General features: G+C 36.8%; 1 protein-coding gene across 4 annotated transcripts in view; it reads right to left on the bottom strand.

Annotated features, from left to right (window-relative positions):
* UNC80 (unc-80 subunit of NALCN channel complex) overlaps positions 1-16,870 on the bottom strand; it is a 225,416-nt gene that overhangs the window by 77,281 nt on the left and 131,265 nt on the right. For 3 of the 4 annotated variants that reach the window (XM_040476105.1, XM_040476107.1, XM_040476109.1), the window contains 6 exons: positions 16,265-16,403; positions 6,799-6,980; positions 6,161-6,292; positions 3,983-4,169; positions 3,233-3,364; positions 1,403-1,546 (listed from right to left, as the gene is read on the bottom strand). In XM_040476105.1, coding sequence (XP_040332039.1) covers positions 1,403-1,546; positions 3,233-3,364; positions 3,983-4,169; positions 6,161-6,292; positions 6,799-6,980; positions 16,265-16,403 — 916 coding nt within the window. The remainder of the gene's footprint in view (positions 1-1,402; positions 1,547-3,232; positions 3,365-3,982; positions 4,170-6,160; positions 6,293-6,798; positions 6,981-16,264; positions 16,404-16,870) is intronic. The other variant, XM_040476106.1, reaches the window with a different exon arrangement.

The raw sequence follows: 16,870 nt of genomic DNA, 5'->3' as shown, positions 1-16,870 counted from the left end.
AATAGGTGTAGGTTTTTCTTAGGTCAAAACTGGTTGCAAAACTATCCTAGCATATTATTTTTATTCTAATTGCTGAAGTAGGGCAATTTAACACTTAAAAACACGAAAAATACAGAAAAAGACAGCTGACAGTAAGACTACAAATCATAGAAACAACTTATAAACATTTTGCAATATGTCCTCTCATACACGTGAAATTTTTATTTACATGTAGTTTTAAATAATATGTAGAAAATATTCCTTGGCACTCAGTTTTTTACTTAGCAATATATTAAAAACTTAATGTTAATATTCTACTAGAATGTTATTTCTAATGTGCATATGGAGGTACCATGTCTAACTAGTTGCTTGCTGGAAATTTAAACTCTTCTCAAATATTTGTTATTTTAAATAACGTACAATAAGCAGAAACCTATAAAGACCCTTATATAGCCCTCGTTGCCCTAGGAAATTGCTAGAAGTCAAAATCTGTATCAAAGAGCTTTCACACTTTTAAGGTTTTTGACACCTATTGTGAAACTTTGTTCCCAGAATGCTTGTATTGAATTCTATATTCCCATCAGCAAGGTGTGAGTTTTCTTTTTTCCCTGAATCTTTACCAACTATGGGTATTTTAATTTAGAATAATTTTTTCACGGTAGCTGTACTTGAGCATAGCATAACATACAGAAAAGTTGAATCACTATGTTGTGTACCTGGAAGTAATATAACATCGTATGTCAACTATACTCAAATAAAAACATAATAAAATTTTAAAAAGCTTTGCAATTTTTTGGCTGAAATATAAAGTTTCTATTGTTGTCTTAAACAACAATGTTGCTTACAGATGTTATTGGCCATTGGGCCATGTATTTATATCCTTTGACCGTTTTTCTGTTGGGCTTTAAAAACATCATTATTGAGTTCTATGGGTTTTTTAATAACATTAGAAATATCAACCTGTTATCTGTCACAAATGTTACTCATCTATACCCATAGTTTATCATTTCATTTTGCAATTATTGTCTTTAGATTAGTACCTCTGGAAAGGTAATCAAGTGGGACAGATGGCATCGGTGGTGTCAAGCCAATAGCTAAGATTTCCAAGGTGGCCGGAATTGCCATCTGATGTCCACGGGGTCAAATAAGTGTTATTCGGTTTTCTAGTCGTAAATAATACTCCTAGACCCAAGTATGTATTTCAAATGCAACTTCTTGGTCATAAAGTTAGTGGGACAAGGAGATGAAGACAGTGATCATGTTAGTATAGTATACTACAAATCTGTAATTGTAGTTTGTACCTAAAACAAATCAACATGTGACCAGTAGTTAATGTCTTCGAAAGCATCCTACTGTCCTCCATCAGATAACAGCTTCAGTGTTTTGTGAGAGTTATTGATGGGTTTACTAGTCAAAGCTATACCTGCTACGCCATCTTCCCGCACCTCACCATCCTCCATTAGATGAACAATGGGCAGCACGGCTGCACAGATGCATGCTGGGAACACTGCTTGGGGGGGCTGAGGCACATGGTGGTTTGGTGTGTGTTCAGTAGTGTGCTCCTCATCTGAAGAGAGAGACATCATTGGAGGGCTTTTCTCAGCATTGTAATCCCAGTGCAACATTTCTCATTTCAAAGCTTGCTTATTTAACATCCTTTTGGTTATAGATATCTAGGTGCCTCAGCACCCTTTGTTGAAGAGACTCTTCTTTCCTTATTGAGGTTTCGTGGTGCCCTTTTAAACATGACAGCGGCATAAATGTAATAGTTTACTTCTAGTCATTCAATTCTAGTCCATTGATTTACTGTCAATCTTTAGTCAATACCACACAGTATTGATGACTATAGCTTTACAGTAAGTATTGAAATTGGGAAATGTGAGTCTTCCAGTTTTGTTCTTCATTTCCAAGATGGTTTTGATTATTCAAGTATGTGGAGTAATCAGAACTCTCATACTTTTTGGAAGGAATGTAAAATGACACAACTGATCTTGAAAATAGCTTGGCAGTGTACCCCACACTTGTACATCACTGTTCGTAATAGTATAATTTATAATAGTCAGAAAGTGGAAATAAATGTCCACTAACTGGTGAATTTATAAATAATGTGGTATATCTATATAATGGAACATTGTCCAGGGACAAAGAACTGATACATGAGACAACATGGATGAACCTTGAAAATGTGCTGAGTGAAAGAATCCAGTCTCAAAAGGCCATATATTATATGACTCCATTTATATGAAATGTACAGAAAAGCAAATCCATAAAAATGGGAGATAGATTATTTATTGCCACTGGTTAGAGAAAGTGTGGATGAGGAACAACTGCTAATGGGCATAGCGTCTCTTTTTGGATGTGATAATATTCTAAAATGAGAGGTGATAATCATCATTCTATTCACACTCTATAAATATACTAAAAACCATTGCATTGTATACTTCAAAAGGGTGAATATTTTTGGTACATGAATCATATCTCAAGAAAATTATATCTGTGATAAAAAATATAAATGAGCCTTTGGCCCAATCCCTATAAGTTGTGATTAATCCACATCGGTCATTTTTGAAGTTCCTGAGGGTTGTGCAGCTGAGGGTTGAGAACCACTGGTTTCTGTACAACTTTCTAATAACTTTATAAATCAGTAATGAAATTTATGTTACCATGAGGCAGTGAGTCTCAGACAGTTATTCATGAGTAGAGAAAACATAGTTTTTAAATTCTTGGAATTGAAGGATATCACATTTCCCCCCTGGAATCAGATTTCATTATAGAAGTAACATGAGCTGTGGTCTTCCTTTGATTTTTCAGTTATTCCAGAACAGCATCCTATAGCATTCTAGTGGGTCTTGGCCACTCATTGGAATCTCCACCCGAGTAGATTTTAAAAATACTGATGTGTGGGTCCCATTCTTAGAAATTCTGATTTGATCTTGGGTGTGGCCTGGGTATTTTTTTTAAAGCTCATCAGTTGATTGTAATGTGTAGCCAGGGATGAAACCCATCAGCAATATGATTACTTATAATGTAGTTAAAATAGAGCCAATTTATAAAGGGTAAATTGCTGGGTAAAAAAAAAAAAAAAAAAAAAAAGTACCACTTAATCTAATATTTATTTTTTGAACTTTGAGTCATAAAACAAGTTATTTAATGAAGACAGTGTGGTGAAGTATAATAATAATGTTAACTGGAAAATGTTTCAAAACACACACAAGTCATAAGCAATAAATAACAAATTTCTAAGAGGACACACCTTCGGCACTGACAGCTGAACGCACAGACCAGACTGACCCTCGGCGGAAGGAATAATTCCTATGGGAAGTGCTGGAGGTACAGGATGGACTCACAGACAGTCGACGGGATGCCAGATTGGTGACTTCTTCTACTGGCAAAGAAAATGAGGAATGTAACCTTTGGTTTTGTAACAAAAAAGTCATCATCATCACAACTATAGCTGTACTTACATCACAGGTGTATACTGCTCTCAGAGCATAAGGCTTAAGTAAGTTAGAGTGTACTTATGAATGGAAAAAAATATTTTAGAAAGAAAGGCAGAAACTTTGTCCCATAGATTCTACAAAAGCTGGGCAGAGAATCACTTAATTAGAATAGTTCATAAATTATTTTCTGATACCAACCAACAAATTGGCTGCATTTGTCAAGGTTGATAGTTAAAATGGACTAACCCCATTTTTAATGATGAAGGATTGATTGCATCCACTTCAATATACACTCTGGATTTAGCTGTTCTCTGAATCATAATCACTTCTTGGTTCATTATCATATTGGTTCATTCAATGTGACTAACTTCCTCCTCTGTAAACAAGCCAACTCTAGCAATTAAGAAAAGAACAACTTCCCTCCTCTTTCTTTGGATAGTGTCAGGAGGTAAGAGAGAAAGAGGGTGCATATCACCTTATATCACAGAAATGTTTATTTTAAAGCAAGTCCTTTTCATTCCCTGAGACTGAGCCCCCCAAGAAGTCCCATGTATAGAGGGCACCTTCTTCTTCTGGTTCTGAGTTGGGTGTGCAGGTGGGTTCATAGCAAGCCTCCTGGGTGATGGGGATGGCGGTGATGAGGCTGGCTTCTCTACCAAGACGTTTCTTCTCTTCCTCCTGTTGCAAGTTCTTTAAGATGTGTTCTGCTCTCTGATGGGAGCGGGACACAGCACGGGCTGAAAAGGATTTCTGTGGAGACATGAAGACCAGCTGATCTAATAGAAACTGTTTTGCAAGGTCATAGACAAAGAGTGTTTCAATAGAATTACAAAATGTGGTACTTTGTTCTCAGGAAATGGTAGGGCACCCATGGTCTAGTTTCATGGCTATTTGTTTTTCTATCAGATTTCCAGGTTGTATGTAACTAAGCTATTCATTTTCATTCAATGAGAATAATTCTTCAAGAATATCTATAAGTTTTGGGATTTCACCTTTAGAATTTTGGGGTGATATCAATGATCCACTCTTTAAACATTACAATGAAATAAAGAAGTTTAATATTTATTCCTTTCCATAATTTTTTGAAATGATTTTAAATGAAGGACATTTATTTCATAAAGGTTAGTAAAAGAGAAAGAACCATGGAAAGGAGGAGGAAAGAGAGCTATCGCTTACATAAAACAATTGGTTATATGATTTATTTTATTTTTGTATCCTGACTAACTACCACACAGTAAATATTTAATTATTGTAGGTAAATACAGTGGGACACTGTAAATACTTAACAATATTTGTAGAAACAAAGTTAGTGAATAGAAATAATGAGAATTGATAGTGTTAACTAAGGTTGAATGCAGGATCTTAACATAAGACTAAAGGTTTCCTATGCAGAATGGCACAATAGCAGTTAAGGGCATTAGATAGGCCACATGGCAATTTATTTGCAGAGCTAGGGGTTAAACTGATTTATTATATTAAGGTAAGATAAGAATTATGTAATGAGAGAAAGAGAACTCTATCGAATCAGGGGTCTTGGCTTCAAATTCATTGTGAACTGGGATAGAGAGTGTGTTTGGCTCAAATGAATCCGTTGTCTATGCAGGAGACAAATCAAAGATCCTTATGCCAGGGGTTCAGATGCTGGATTCATTGTATGTAGTGTGCCTTTCTCTTTGGCATTAACACCATCAGATACAAAAGTACTATATGCAGAAGAATTAAAATATTTTGATGGGTTAAGAGCTCAAACAGTTCTCCAAAGAAAACTACAATGTCAAGAAAATATGTGATGTGCAAAAACGTTCAAGCTAACTTCATATATCCAACAAACTTTTTAAAGAATTGTGGACAAAAAAAACCAATGACTTTGTTTTTTGTCAATCAAAGTGGCATTAAAAAATAATATTAGCTAATTTGAATAAAGACAAAACACTTTCCTATTCTATTTTACGTGGGTAAAATGATAAAATCTTCCTGGGGTTATTTTGTGAGGTGTATTTAAAATCTTTAATATTTATATACCAATTGCCCTAAGTCCATGGGAATTTGTGCAAGAAAATAATCATAGATTTGTGCAAAGACGTATGTTCTTTTTCTCCTTTTTTTGCTTTATTTTCCATATTTTCTACATTACTCTTATAATTTAGAAAAATGCTATTCAACAGGTGAAAAAAGCATACTTTGAAGACTCATTTTTTTTCAAAAGGCATATATTCTTGGTTCTATGAATATGCCATGTTCTAAACTTAGCTGTTTATGAATTATATTACATATAGAGTGTCACATTAAAGTACATAAGACCTGAGGTCTCAGAACGATATTTGTGATGATGATACTAATGATCAACAAAATGAAGAACAGACCAACATCCAAACAAAGAAAAAAGAACTGCCAATTCTGTTCCTTTTCTTATCCAGGGTCACTCTCATTAACTTTTGGGTAGCTTGTGAATTACCAGTTAAACGAATGTGTTTGTGTTATAATAACTAGGGACAAAAGTGCTACCCTTGGCCAAGAAATCAATGCCCAATGTTTTTAACAGCTGTATAAGGTGGCTGCTATTGAGACTATGATTCTATTCATAAGAACAATGACCTTTTATGATTTTCATGGCTGATTTTCTGTGTTGTTATTCTATTCTTATGACAAGAATTTAACAAACTGTCTCACATACTCATTGTCCTTCTCTCTTACATGTACACCAAGGAGCCTGAAGATACGAGAAAATGCCTGTTACTCACAGACTGGTCTTCATTAATGGGGTCCTGGACACTCCCGCTGCACTGAGGGACCCATGGGGGGTCAAACATTGGGACGGATGGCATTCCAAGCACTGGCGAGGGCAGGGTGAAGTTTATACTGGGAGGTGGGATCTGTTAGTTGACATCAGAAAAATGAAGTCAGGTGAAAAATAAGCTAGAATGGGTCTGAAGTATAATTATGAAATAATATTATAGAGTACATGATGTTATAGAGCATAGGATGAACATCTCTGGGTCTCAGCTTATTCATTAAAAAATGAAAGGTTTTAACTCTATGTTCTTTATTTATGTTAATTACTCCATCCTCCAAAAAAACATCTATATGTATAGATACAGCAAAGTGTCTGAAAGTTTATACCCCAAATTTTTATGTTTACCTCTTGGGATGGTAGTGGGATCTTGAAGTTTATAGAACATTGATTTTCTTACTTTCCACTCTTCTCTATTTCAATTATTAAAACAAGAATTCATGCATATATGAGTTAGGTTTACTTACATAATCAGAGAGAAAAAAGAAGCATCTTTTGGGCCACACACCATGGATTTGAGGTTCAAGGATTTAAACAAGTCTTGGGTTAGTTTGCTAATCTAATTCCTATGGGGGAAGTATCCCTCACCTTAAAAATCTGCTGTGCTCCTTCCTCCATCCGGGGCCAGACCTGGTAGCGAAACCTCCAGAGTGTGTGGAACTTGAGAACAGCATTCAGCCTCTGTACAGTCTCTGGGTGGTGGAACTCTGACATCAACATGTCAGACACAGCCTCAGGGACTTTCACCGCACACAGCAGGAACATGGCAGCTAGAGACGGCCAACAATTTGTCAGCTACACATCTTTTAAATTTGGTTGGTTCTTGGGGATGGGGACAAGTGGGGAGCTATTCTTGTGTCTTGAAAATGACTCCTGAGCTAATGCAGCCAGGCCACCGGCATTGGCAAAAGCACATCTTATTTCAGCTGCTGGAAACCAAACATAATACTTTGTGCCATCCACAATCTTCCTATGTCTGGTGAGGGCAGTGACTGTGTGGTATTTCAGTAGAATACCTCATTCCAAGCAAAGCTTCCTTTGGCTCACAGTGCAAAGTGAATGTGTGAGGAAGCAAATGAAAAAAAGGCAATTATATACCGAAATATCCTTTTTAGAAAATGATAAGAGTCATCTCATAGTAATCCAGGGACAGTATGTAAAAATGTCCATTAAAAACTGTCCCAGTTACATTATATTAAAAATAAAATCCACATTGTAGACTGTGTTAGAAACATCTACCCTTCTGAGAGATAGAAAAGATTGAGAAGCCCAAAGAGATTTCATGAATCATGATACCATTGTTGTTTTTAATTTTGGGGAAAGCCAAATATCAATATGAGAAAGGTCAAGTGCCCTGATAAGTTACAAAGTTAATGAATAATGGTGCAGAAAAAGACACTGTAGCATGGATGAATGAGCCAGTGTCAATCATAAAAACATAATTTAAAAATCTCTCTTGTACTTTTTCCTGGATCATCAAAAAAATACTCAGACAATTGTGTTAGGGTAGCTAGGATTGAGTGCCGGGTCTGAAACCTCTCTGCTATGTGTCCTTAGGAGAACCTCTCAACTTCTCTCAGCCTCTGTTTCTTTAGGGTCAGAAGGTCAATGATGATGATGATGATGATGATAGCTGCCTCCAAATTTGTTGTCAAAATAAGATAAAATAATGTATGAGAAAGTGCTCTGTGACACGAGAAGTCTACACACTTCTAAAGCAGGTTTCATTTTTTAGAGACAATGTGGCATATGGGAGGGACATCTATGTGTGTGCAATCAGAAGACCTAGGTTTGGTTTCCCAGCCTTGCTGATTCTGAACAGTGTGCACTTGGATAAGCCCTTTGAACCCTCTTAGTTGCAGTTTGCTCATCTATAAAATAGTGGTTTCAAGGATCCAGTAAGACAACTGGTGTGCTATAGTTAGTTCTATAAAAAATGTTAGCTACTGTGACCATTAGCTTTTGATTATACTTTTCTTTATCCTACTAGTTCCTTAAATCTCCACTCTGTCTCCTTCCATTACTTTTCTTCCAAGTGTGCTCTACTCTGTCTCAACTTTTAAACACCATGGTTGTTGGGGCGCCTGGGTGGCGCAGTCGGTTAAGCGTCCGACTTCAGCCAGGTCACGATCTCGAGGTCCGTGAGTTCGAGCCCCGCGTCGGGCTCTGGGCTGATGGCTCAGAGCCTGGAGCCTGTTTCTGATTCTGTGTCTCCCTCTCTCTCTGCCCCTCCCCTGTTCATGCTCTGTCTCTCTCTGTCCCAAAAATAAATAAACGTTGAAAAAAAAAATTAAAAAAAAATAAATAAACACCATGGTTGCTCTTTACATTATTGCAATTGGAGCTCTACCTCAATCTCTGTCCTGAAGCAATTTTCTGGTAATGATCACTAATCAGTAGACCCAGTGGTTTTGTTTGTTTGTTTGTTTGTTTGACAGCATTTGTTTCCTTTCAGTTTTTAACACCTTCATAAAAATCTCTCTGAAGAGCTCTCCTCTTTGGCTTCCATGGTTTGAGGTTGAGTTTTTCTCCTACTTTTCTGGTCATTTTCCAGGGTATTCTGCTGGCTGCTCCTCTTCCTGTCTCTGAAGGTAGAGAAGGTCAATGGCTTAGTGCTCATCCTTCTGCTCTTTCCTCTCTATAGATTCTTCCCTTGGAAATCTCATCCACTCTTACTGCTTCAGAGACCACATAGATCAGATTCCCCCCCAGTTTATCTCTACCTTTGACCTTTTCCTATTGGCTTTAATGTCACATCACTGGCTATATGTCGCCTTACTACTTCACTCATTGCTGCCACATTCGACTTGGTAACAACACATCCCCTATATATGACATTACTCATTGGCCCAGAACCCATGAGTGGTTTCCCACAGTTCAATGGAAAGTCCATACGTCCAAGTGTGTCTTTCAAGGTCTGTTACAATCTGAGTCCCACTCACTTATCTAATAATGGACTGGGGACTCCTCTACAAAAGCCACCCCAGTCTCAGTTCCTCTTCATGCTTTTCAAATAAGCCCCATGCATTTCCACAGCCCATGTGGCTTTGCATACACCATCTTCTTCTAGCTTTTATTAAAGCCCAGTCTACCTGTTCATATCTTCCATGAAAGTTTCCATGGCTGTCTCATATCTGGGGAGTATGCCCTTCCCTACAGCTCTCCCTGAGAAACATGTGGTAGAGAAGCAAAAATCTAAGCTTTAATGTGAACAAAAATATTTTACAAGACATTTGTTGCAGTGTAGTATAAAAATCCAGAATAAACCTAAATTTCCATTAGTAGGTCCAGGTTAAATAAATTATTATGCCCATTCATTCAATGAAATATTTGGTAGCCATTAAAAAGAATGAGGTGAATTTATAAGCAGATGTTAAAAATGGTTTCCTAGGGAGTGCTTCTAACAACTTCTCATTGGGTGCTGCCCAATTTGAATTGGTTTTTGTTCAAATAAACTCTTCAAATTTTTAGTATACCCCAGTTTATCTTTTAACAGTTCTAGTGTCACAAGAGGCAACCAAAGGGGACCCTGATGGCCCCCAGGAGCAATGAGCAACCAGGTATAGGTACCTATGGAGCCCCTGAACTTGCTGCTTTCTTGCTACCTACCTTCAGAGGTTATGGGTAAGTCTCTTCCTGGTCCTGGATCCTAGCTCTGCAGCTTCTGCATTATGGGCTTATAGACTTTATTTGAGCATCTCTTTTTCTGTATTGGGTCTGGAAACTGGCCTGAGTTAGCCTGGGTCAGACTGGGTTCCAAGGACTGATTCAGATTTAGAAACTGGACCGGGCCTGGGGTCAGAAGTAAACTGGACTGGTCTAATATGAGGCCTCAGGTGAATAAAATTTTGTTTTAAGGCTGAACAAGTAAGGTTAACCTTACCAAAGATAGTCTTGAATCATGAAGCCACAGTGGATAACTTAATCATCTCAGATAAGCTCATTCATTTATGAAAGGCCCTAAAGAAAAAAGGGTCTCAGCCAGGCACTCACTATAATTGTTATTTGAGATGGCTCTGGATTTGGGGAGGGTAGTATGTTTTGCATCATCTCTGTGCCTCTTGTGTCCATGGGGTTGTTCAGTACTGCCAGAAATATTTACTATTTGTCTCAGATGAAACCTGAGAAATTATTCAAAAGGATTTATTTATTTATTTATTCATTCATTCATTCATTCATTCATTCAAGTAGCTCTATGGTCAGAAGTTGGCCAAATTGGAAATTGATATTCAGAGCTCCATAGAAACTTTTTCTTTTAGGGCTTCTCTCCTAAGTCAAAATGAAACTAAGAGCCCGGAGGGATAGAAACATTCTGAAGCCAATGTGGAAGGATTTACTAAAACATTCCAAAGAAACACAGCCATAAATCTAGAACATAGGAATCTTGATTTCCATCTTAGTTGATTTCCCAGATATAAAGAAGCAATTTGAGGATAATGTAGTTGGATGGCTGCGTAAGCATCTTGATGTTCAAATTACAAGATAGTTCTTTGAGGAATTAATAAATTATTTTCTACTTATCAAACAAAAACAGAAATGCAGCCCTAGAAACAACATACTTATCTTCTCTACCAATCTCTAAACCCTATTCATCTCAAAAGGCTTTCAGATATTATAAGAAATGTGGATTTAGGGAACAAAAGCCCTTCTTGAAGAAATTTACATCCTTTCTGTGTGCCTTTGAGATGTAAATGTTCTATCTGGTCTTCCCTAGAAACCTAGAGCCAAGTCGAAATGCAAACTTCAGGGAGGTGATTTTTATCAGGAAAAAAAAAAAAAAGGAAACTACTTGAGAAATTAGGTGAATGAAAATCTTTAGTCTTTTCCACAAATATTGGTAAAAGAATTAGCCATCTGAGCAAGTAATCTTAACTTATTCTATCTGCCAGAAACACACTTTAGATCCAAATGTTTTTTCATAAACTAGTCAGTTTTGCATTATCACACCTGTCTCATGACAAAAATTTTAAAGCAAATGCTACAAGATCTCTGTGTCTGTCTATATATTTATGTATGTCTATGCATGTATGTTGCAGATGTGTGATATATTCCTACTCCAGATGATATTGCCAAAATTAATTTGTAAAGAACTCTATTTATTGGATTAAAGATAAATAAGCACTTATATAAATCAAATATACTCTCAGAAATATAGAAACTAAATGAAATGTTTTTCAAGTTCAAAAACAAACAAAAAACAGAACAAAATCTGAATGGTGTGAAAATAATTGTTTGAAGGCTTATAGAAAGGAATCTTTGAAAAGAAATTTTACATGTGGCTGGAATGGACGTATTTAAGTTTTTAAATAATGAGATTTTTTAAAATGTTTATTTATTTTTGAGAGAGACAGAAATAGAATATGAGCGGGGGTGGGGCAGACAGAGAGGGAGACACAGAATCTAAGCAGGCTCCAGGATCTGAGCTGCCAGCACAGAGCCAGACGCGGAACTCGAACTCACAAACTCACAAACTGTGAGATCATGACCTGAGTTGAAGTCTGACGCTTAACTGACTGAGTCACCCAGGCGTCCCTAAATAATGAGTTTTAATATTAAAAACACACTGGTAAAAAAAATTAGAATTTGGTTTTGTCTCACCAAAACAAAACAAAACAAAACAAAACAAAAAAAACCCCAAACTTTTCGTGGACTATTAGTCAGCTTTTCATAAAAGATTGTGAAAAGTGTTTTTTTTGTTTGTTTGTTTGTTTGTTGTTTACCTTTTGGATAATCTACCTGGAAAATGAAGATTTTATGCCTTGCCAAAATAATTTACTGTGCTTCATGTTGTCTGTATCAGGTCTTTAATAACTTAAAAAAACTCAATCCTTTTATTATTAAAAGAGCTAAATTTGGTTCACAACTATGTAACTTTCTGTATTTACCTTTAAAATCCATTGTGGCTTAAATAGATAATTAAGTATTATTTCATAATGATCTGAGATCCTACTTAGTCAAATGTTCAAACTTTTTGACATTTTGGCAACTTCCCAAAATCAAATTCTAAATGAAGTCTTTGTGATTTCAAAGTAACTTTGGGCTTTCCCAGAGGGTCTCTAGACAATCTCAAAGAATGTCTCTCACCTCTGAAGAGAGATGTTAAACTAATTAGGCTTATTTGGCATGTTAAATTATGTGGAAGCATTGTCAAGTAAGAAGTGTTAAGAAACATTCTTAAGTTATATATGTATGGATATATGTTACCAATACAGGTATTCCAGAAACTGTTCAAAGTTTCTAGGAAGTTGTTAATACTCTCATGGTCCAATTATTATCCTAAATTATTGCATACCATAGAAATAACTCATTTTCTTTACCAAATGAACTCCCATCAGATCTTTAATCATGGCCACTTTCTAAAAGTCTTTTTGTCATTTGCAGACAGTTCTTGTTTTATTCTGATGCTTTGACAAAAAGCATCTTCAGAAAGTTTCATGGTAAGAGCATAAAACTGAACTGGTTAAGCATTTCCAGAACTAATGGAAAAACAATTCAAGTAGAACAAGAATTAATGATATGAGATTGAATGTACTGATGAGGATGATTAAAATTTTAAATAACTTTTTCTTTGAAACATTGCTGGTTCCTTAATGTTTTATTTTTCCAGATTTAAAGATACTTTTTTCTCTTTTCTCTTAAGCTATCTATGACTTAATGGTAATTTTATAAACCATATTGAAATAAAACATTCACTTTTCTCATCACCTGATTCCTCCAGAATTCAGAAACTCATTGAGTATTCTTACTTTCATGACAATGTAATTATTTGCATAAGTTCAATAAGAACCTGCTTTTCATATAAGAGGGCACAACTGGAAACATTTGTTTTATCACTGAGACTTTGACTGGAATATTGTATTTGAGAATATGCATAAAATCAGATATGACCAGACAATTTTAAGGAAGTAAGGTTGACTTTATGGAGCCAATAACAGCTCATTGGAAAACTGGCCTGGTACCTTGCTTACAGGATTCCCTGCAACCTTACCAGGTGAGTAAGAAAGGTCATTTCTGGGAAGGCCCAGGAAACTCAAGATATCCTAGGGACCTCAAGAAGATTGAAATTCAGCCAAATCTATAGGTATTCCACGTGAAGTCTCATATTGAGTTCTTCTCTTGGCTTCTCAGCCTGGAGAGGTTTTTATTTTTGTTTTTTCCTGATTTTTTTAATGTTTTTTTATTTTTGAGACAGAGAGAGAGACAGAGCATGAGTTGGGGAGGGGAAGAGAGAGAGGCAGGCACAGAATCTGAAGCAGGCTCCAGGCTCTGAGCTGTCAGCAAGAGCCTGACATGAGGCTTGGACCCACAAACCATGAGATCATGACCTGAGCTGAAGTTGGACACTTAACCTACTGAGCCACCCAGGCACCCCTGGAGAGTTTTTTTAAAATCCAATCTATGAGTCTTATAAAAAGTTCCAGCAAAACAGATTTGAAATAAGCCTATATGTTCAATCACTATTCCTGCTGTACTTAGGTAAATAATAAGGTCACGTTTAATGAAACTAGATTTATTTTGCAAACAAATTAATTAGTCTTACAGTGATTATCTTTGATAGAAATGAACATGATTGTAAAGGAAAAATTATGTTGTAGTAAAAAATTGTAACACTTGTGAATATCAGATTCCAGTCCTGTTCATTGTCATTGAGGTTATTTATCTGTACACCCAACTAGATCTTGAATCTCCTATTTTCCTTAAATGTCTGGCCACCACTCCCAAACTAATGTTCCCCACTTTCTGACTTGGAATCACTAAGAACAAAAACTGTCCTTGAATGTCCTTGGAAGGGACCATACCAGTTCCTCTTTACTACCCAGATGGCGGCCAAACTTCAGGGACTTGAATGGTAGGTCTACATCCTTCATGAGAGAGTTTCTCTAAACTCTTGGAACTAACCTTAAAATTGACTAGGGAGCTTCCTCCTCGGATACAGATTGCATTTTGGGGACAGCTTTCTCAAGATCGCAGATCAAGATCATCATCTCCAATATTAAACTGTTACTCCTTTTGCCTTTTTGCTACTTGCTTTTTTCTGTTAATGAACAGGAAAGACAGTGCTTGTCAGCCCTGACAACTATGGCTACATCTACTGCTAAGGCCACAGCTGTACAACAAAATCTCTGTATTTTCCTGGTAAGGTGGTTTCAGATAATAAAATTGCCTCAGATTACTTATTGGCTAAACACAGAAACTTCTGTGCCATGATAAAATAGCCCTTGCTGCACCTGGCTCAAAACATCTGGCATTGTAGCAAATACAAGAAATTAACAAATAAGCCACTTGGCTAAAAACAGGTACATTAACTGATACCAACTAGTTTGGGTCATGGAGACCCTGGCTGAGGAGCACCCTTCAGTCTCTTGGCATTATACTCCTAATAGTTATCATTATAGTCTCCCTGGTGTGCTATGTTCTCTCAGTGTTCTTAAATGCACGGTCACAGCATCAACCATATATTACATGGTCTCACTTGTTCAGAAGAGCAGAAAGAAGATGAACAAAGAGGGGAATAGTAAAAACGATTGTTTTATGGATCTGACATCATAACCTATGAGTTTCACAATGAAATAAGAGCAACTTAACTCTGATCTGACTGAGGATAGCACTAATACCAAATTTTTGGATCTCTCATATATGAGAGGATGACCACAAGGGGAAATTTGTTCATTAAACAAGGAGGCCATTAGAATGATGTGGCATTAATCCTGCAGTGACCTATGTAAGCCAGCAAGAATCTAAGCCTGTAAGTGCCTTAAGGTTACAAATCATAAAGCTAAAAGCCATAAAAGCCAACTAGGCTTTTAGCTATAGCCAGTCAATAATTGCCTTACTTTGCTTCTGTCCTTTTTCTTTAAAAATTTTTTTAAATGTTTATTTTTGAGAGAGAGAGAGAGGACAGAGTGTGAGCAGGGGAGGAGCAGACAGATTAGGAGACAAAGATTCTGAAGCAGGCTCTAGGCTCTGAGCTGTCAGCACATAGCTCGATATGGGGTTTGAACCTATGAACTGCGAGATCATGACCTGAGCTGAAGTTGGATGCTCAACAGATCGAGCCACCCAGGTGGCCCACCTTTTTCTATAAAAAGCTCCCTGAGCTCCTGTTGGTAAAGCACTCCCAGTTTGGTGCTGCCTGATTTGAATAGATTTTTCTTCAAATAAATTCTTAAAAAAAATCTAGATATAAAAGAAAAATGGAAAGTTCAAAAGTCTTTATGATATGTCTTATTTGTGTGAAAGAGAAAACATAACATATACATTGGTACTTAGGTATCTATCTATCTATCTAGATATATATATATGTATATATATCTGTATATATAGATATATATACAGATATATATACATACATACATATATATCTATATAGATATATATATGTATATATATCTATATAGATATATATAGTGTACCCTAGCAGGACTCCTGAAAAACTTAAAAATTGTCACTTCTGGGGAAGAGACTGAGAGTCATGAGGAAGAGATACTTTTAGCTTCATACACTTACGTATTATTTGAGATTTTACCATGTACATTATGGAATTAAAACAACTATATAAAACTAAAAGAATATGTACAAAAAGTGGAAAAAACATGAAAACCCCACATTTTGCATGTCCTTTTTACTAGCTGTGTGTCTTTGGCTATGTCACCCACATTTCAACAAATCTGTTTCGATATTGTCATTTGGACATAAAATATTACTTGTATCGATTTAGTGAAGTTAATGATGACGGCTCACGGTAAATCTGGGAGATCACAACACACAAAAAGAAGTTTCTCTTTTTGTGAAGCACGGCGGAAATGCAGGTTCTGGGGAAAATCACTCTTTGTAATTTGGTAAGGCCACAGAGAGCCACACTGCTCTTGTGCAGTCTACGGGGTAAACGTAAAGGGTGGGTGGCACCTCAGCCTCCCTCCCTGTAGTGCACAGTTCTGTCTCGAGTTCTAGCAGTTGCTCTGGGTCTGACCTTGGAATGAAAGGGAGTAGATGTGCGTCTCAGTTAAACACCCAGGATGAGTGGCAAGCAGGGTCCCGGGTGCTCTGTCTTTACCTGCCGCCCCTGCCATGTGCTCATCCATGCTGAGCAGAAGCTCCCAGGCAGCTGGCTGGATGTCTCCGTACATCTCCTCTGTCAGAATCGGTGCTGCCTTGATTAGCAGAGATAAAGGGGCAGGAGACAGGCTCATCACCTGGGAAGAGATGGAAGTCACGTCTTAAAATCTTCGAAGACACTGATTGCTGCACTCCTCTTGGAACCTACGTGCCGCGTCCCTTCTCTGCTTTCCTTAAATGACTGTAAAATGCTTCCTAAAATGGGAGCATATTTATTGGCATGGTGTATAATAAGCTTTATACCTCATTAGTTGATTATAATTACAAAACGACACGCTACTTTTAAAATGCTTTCACCGCAAAAACTATTCTGCAGCCACCTAAGAAATAAGCTGTAGGATGAGCTCTATGAGAAAAGCCAGTACATCTTTGTGTTAAAAGTGCTGATGGGCTTTCAAAGCGTCCTATTTTCCTTTCTCTTAGGACTTGAGGTCCACTGAAGACAGTGAGCAGCCTCTAATTTACAAAGGAGTTCCATTCAGAACGTCAGTTTTCTAAGCCAGTAAATGTGGATGACATTTTCCCTTTAAAACATTGTGTACTG

This window comes from Herpailurus yagouaroundi, unplaced genomic scaffold (genome assembly GCF_014898765.1).
Source record: "Herpailurus yagouaroundi ecotype Mexico unplaced genomic scaffold, PumYag 140, whole genome shotgun sequence".
Classification (NCBI taxonomy): domain Eukaryota; kingdom Metazoa; phylum Chordata; class Mammalia; order Carnivora; family Felidae; genus Herpailurus; species Herpailurus yagouaroundi.
Note: the sequence above shows the minus strand (reverse complement) of the source record. Positions and strands in the feature narration are given on the sequence as shown.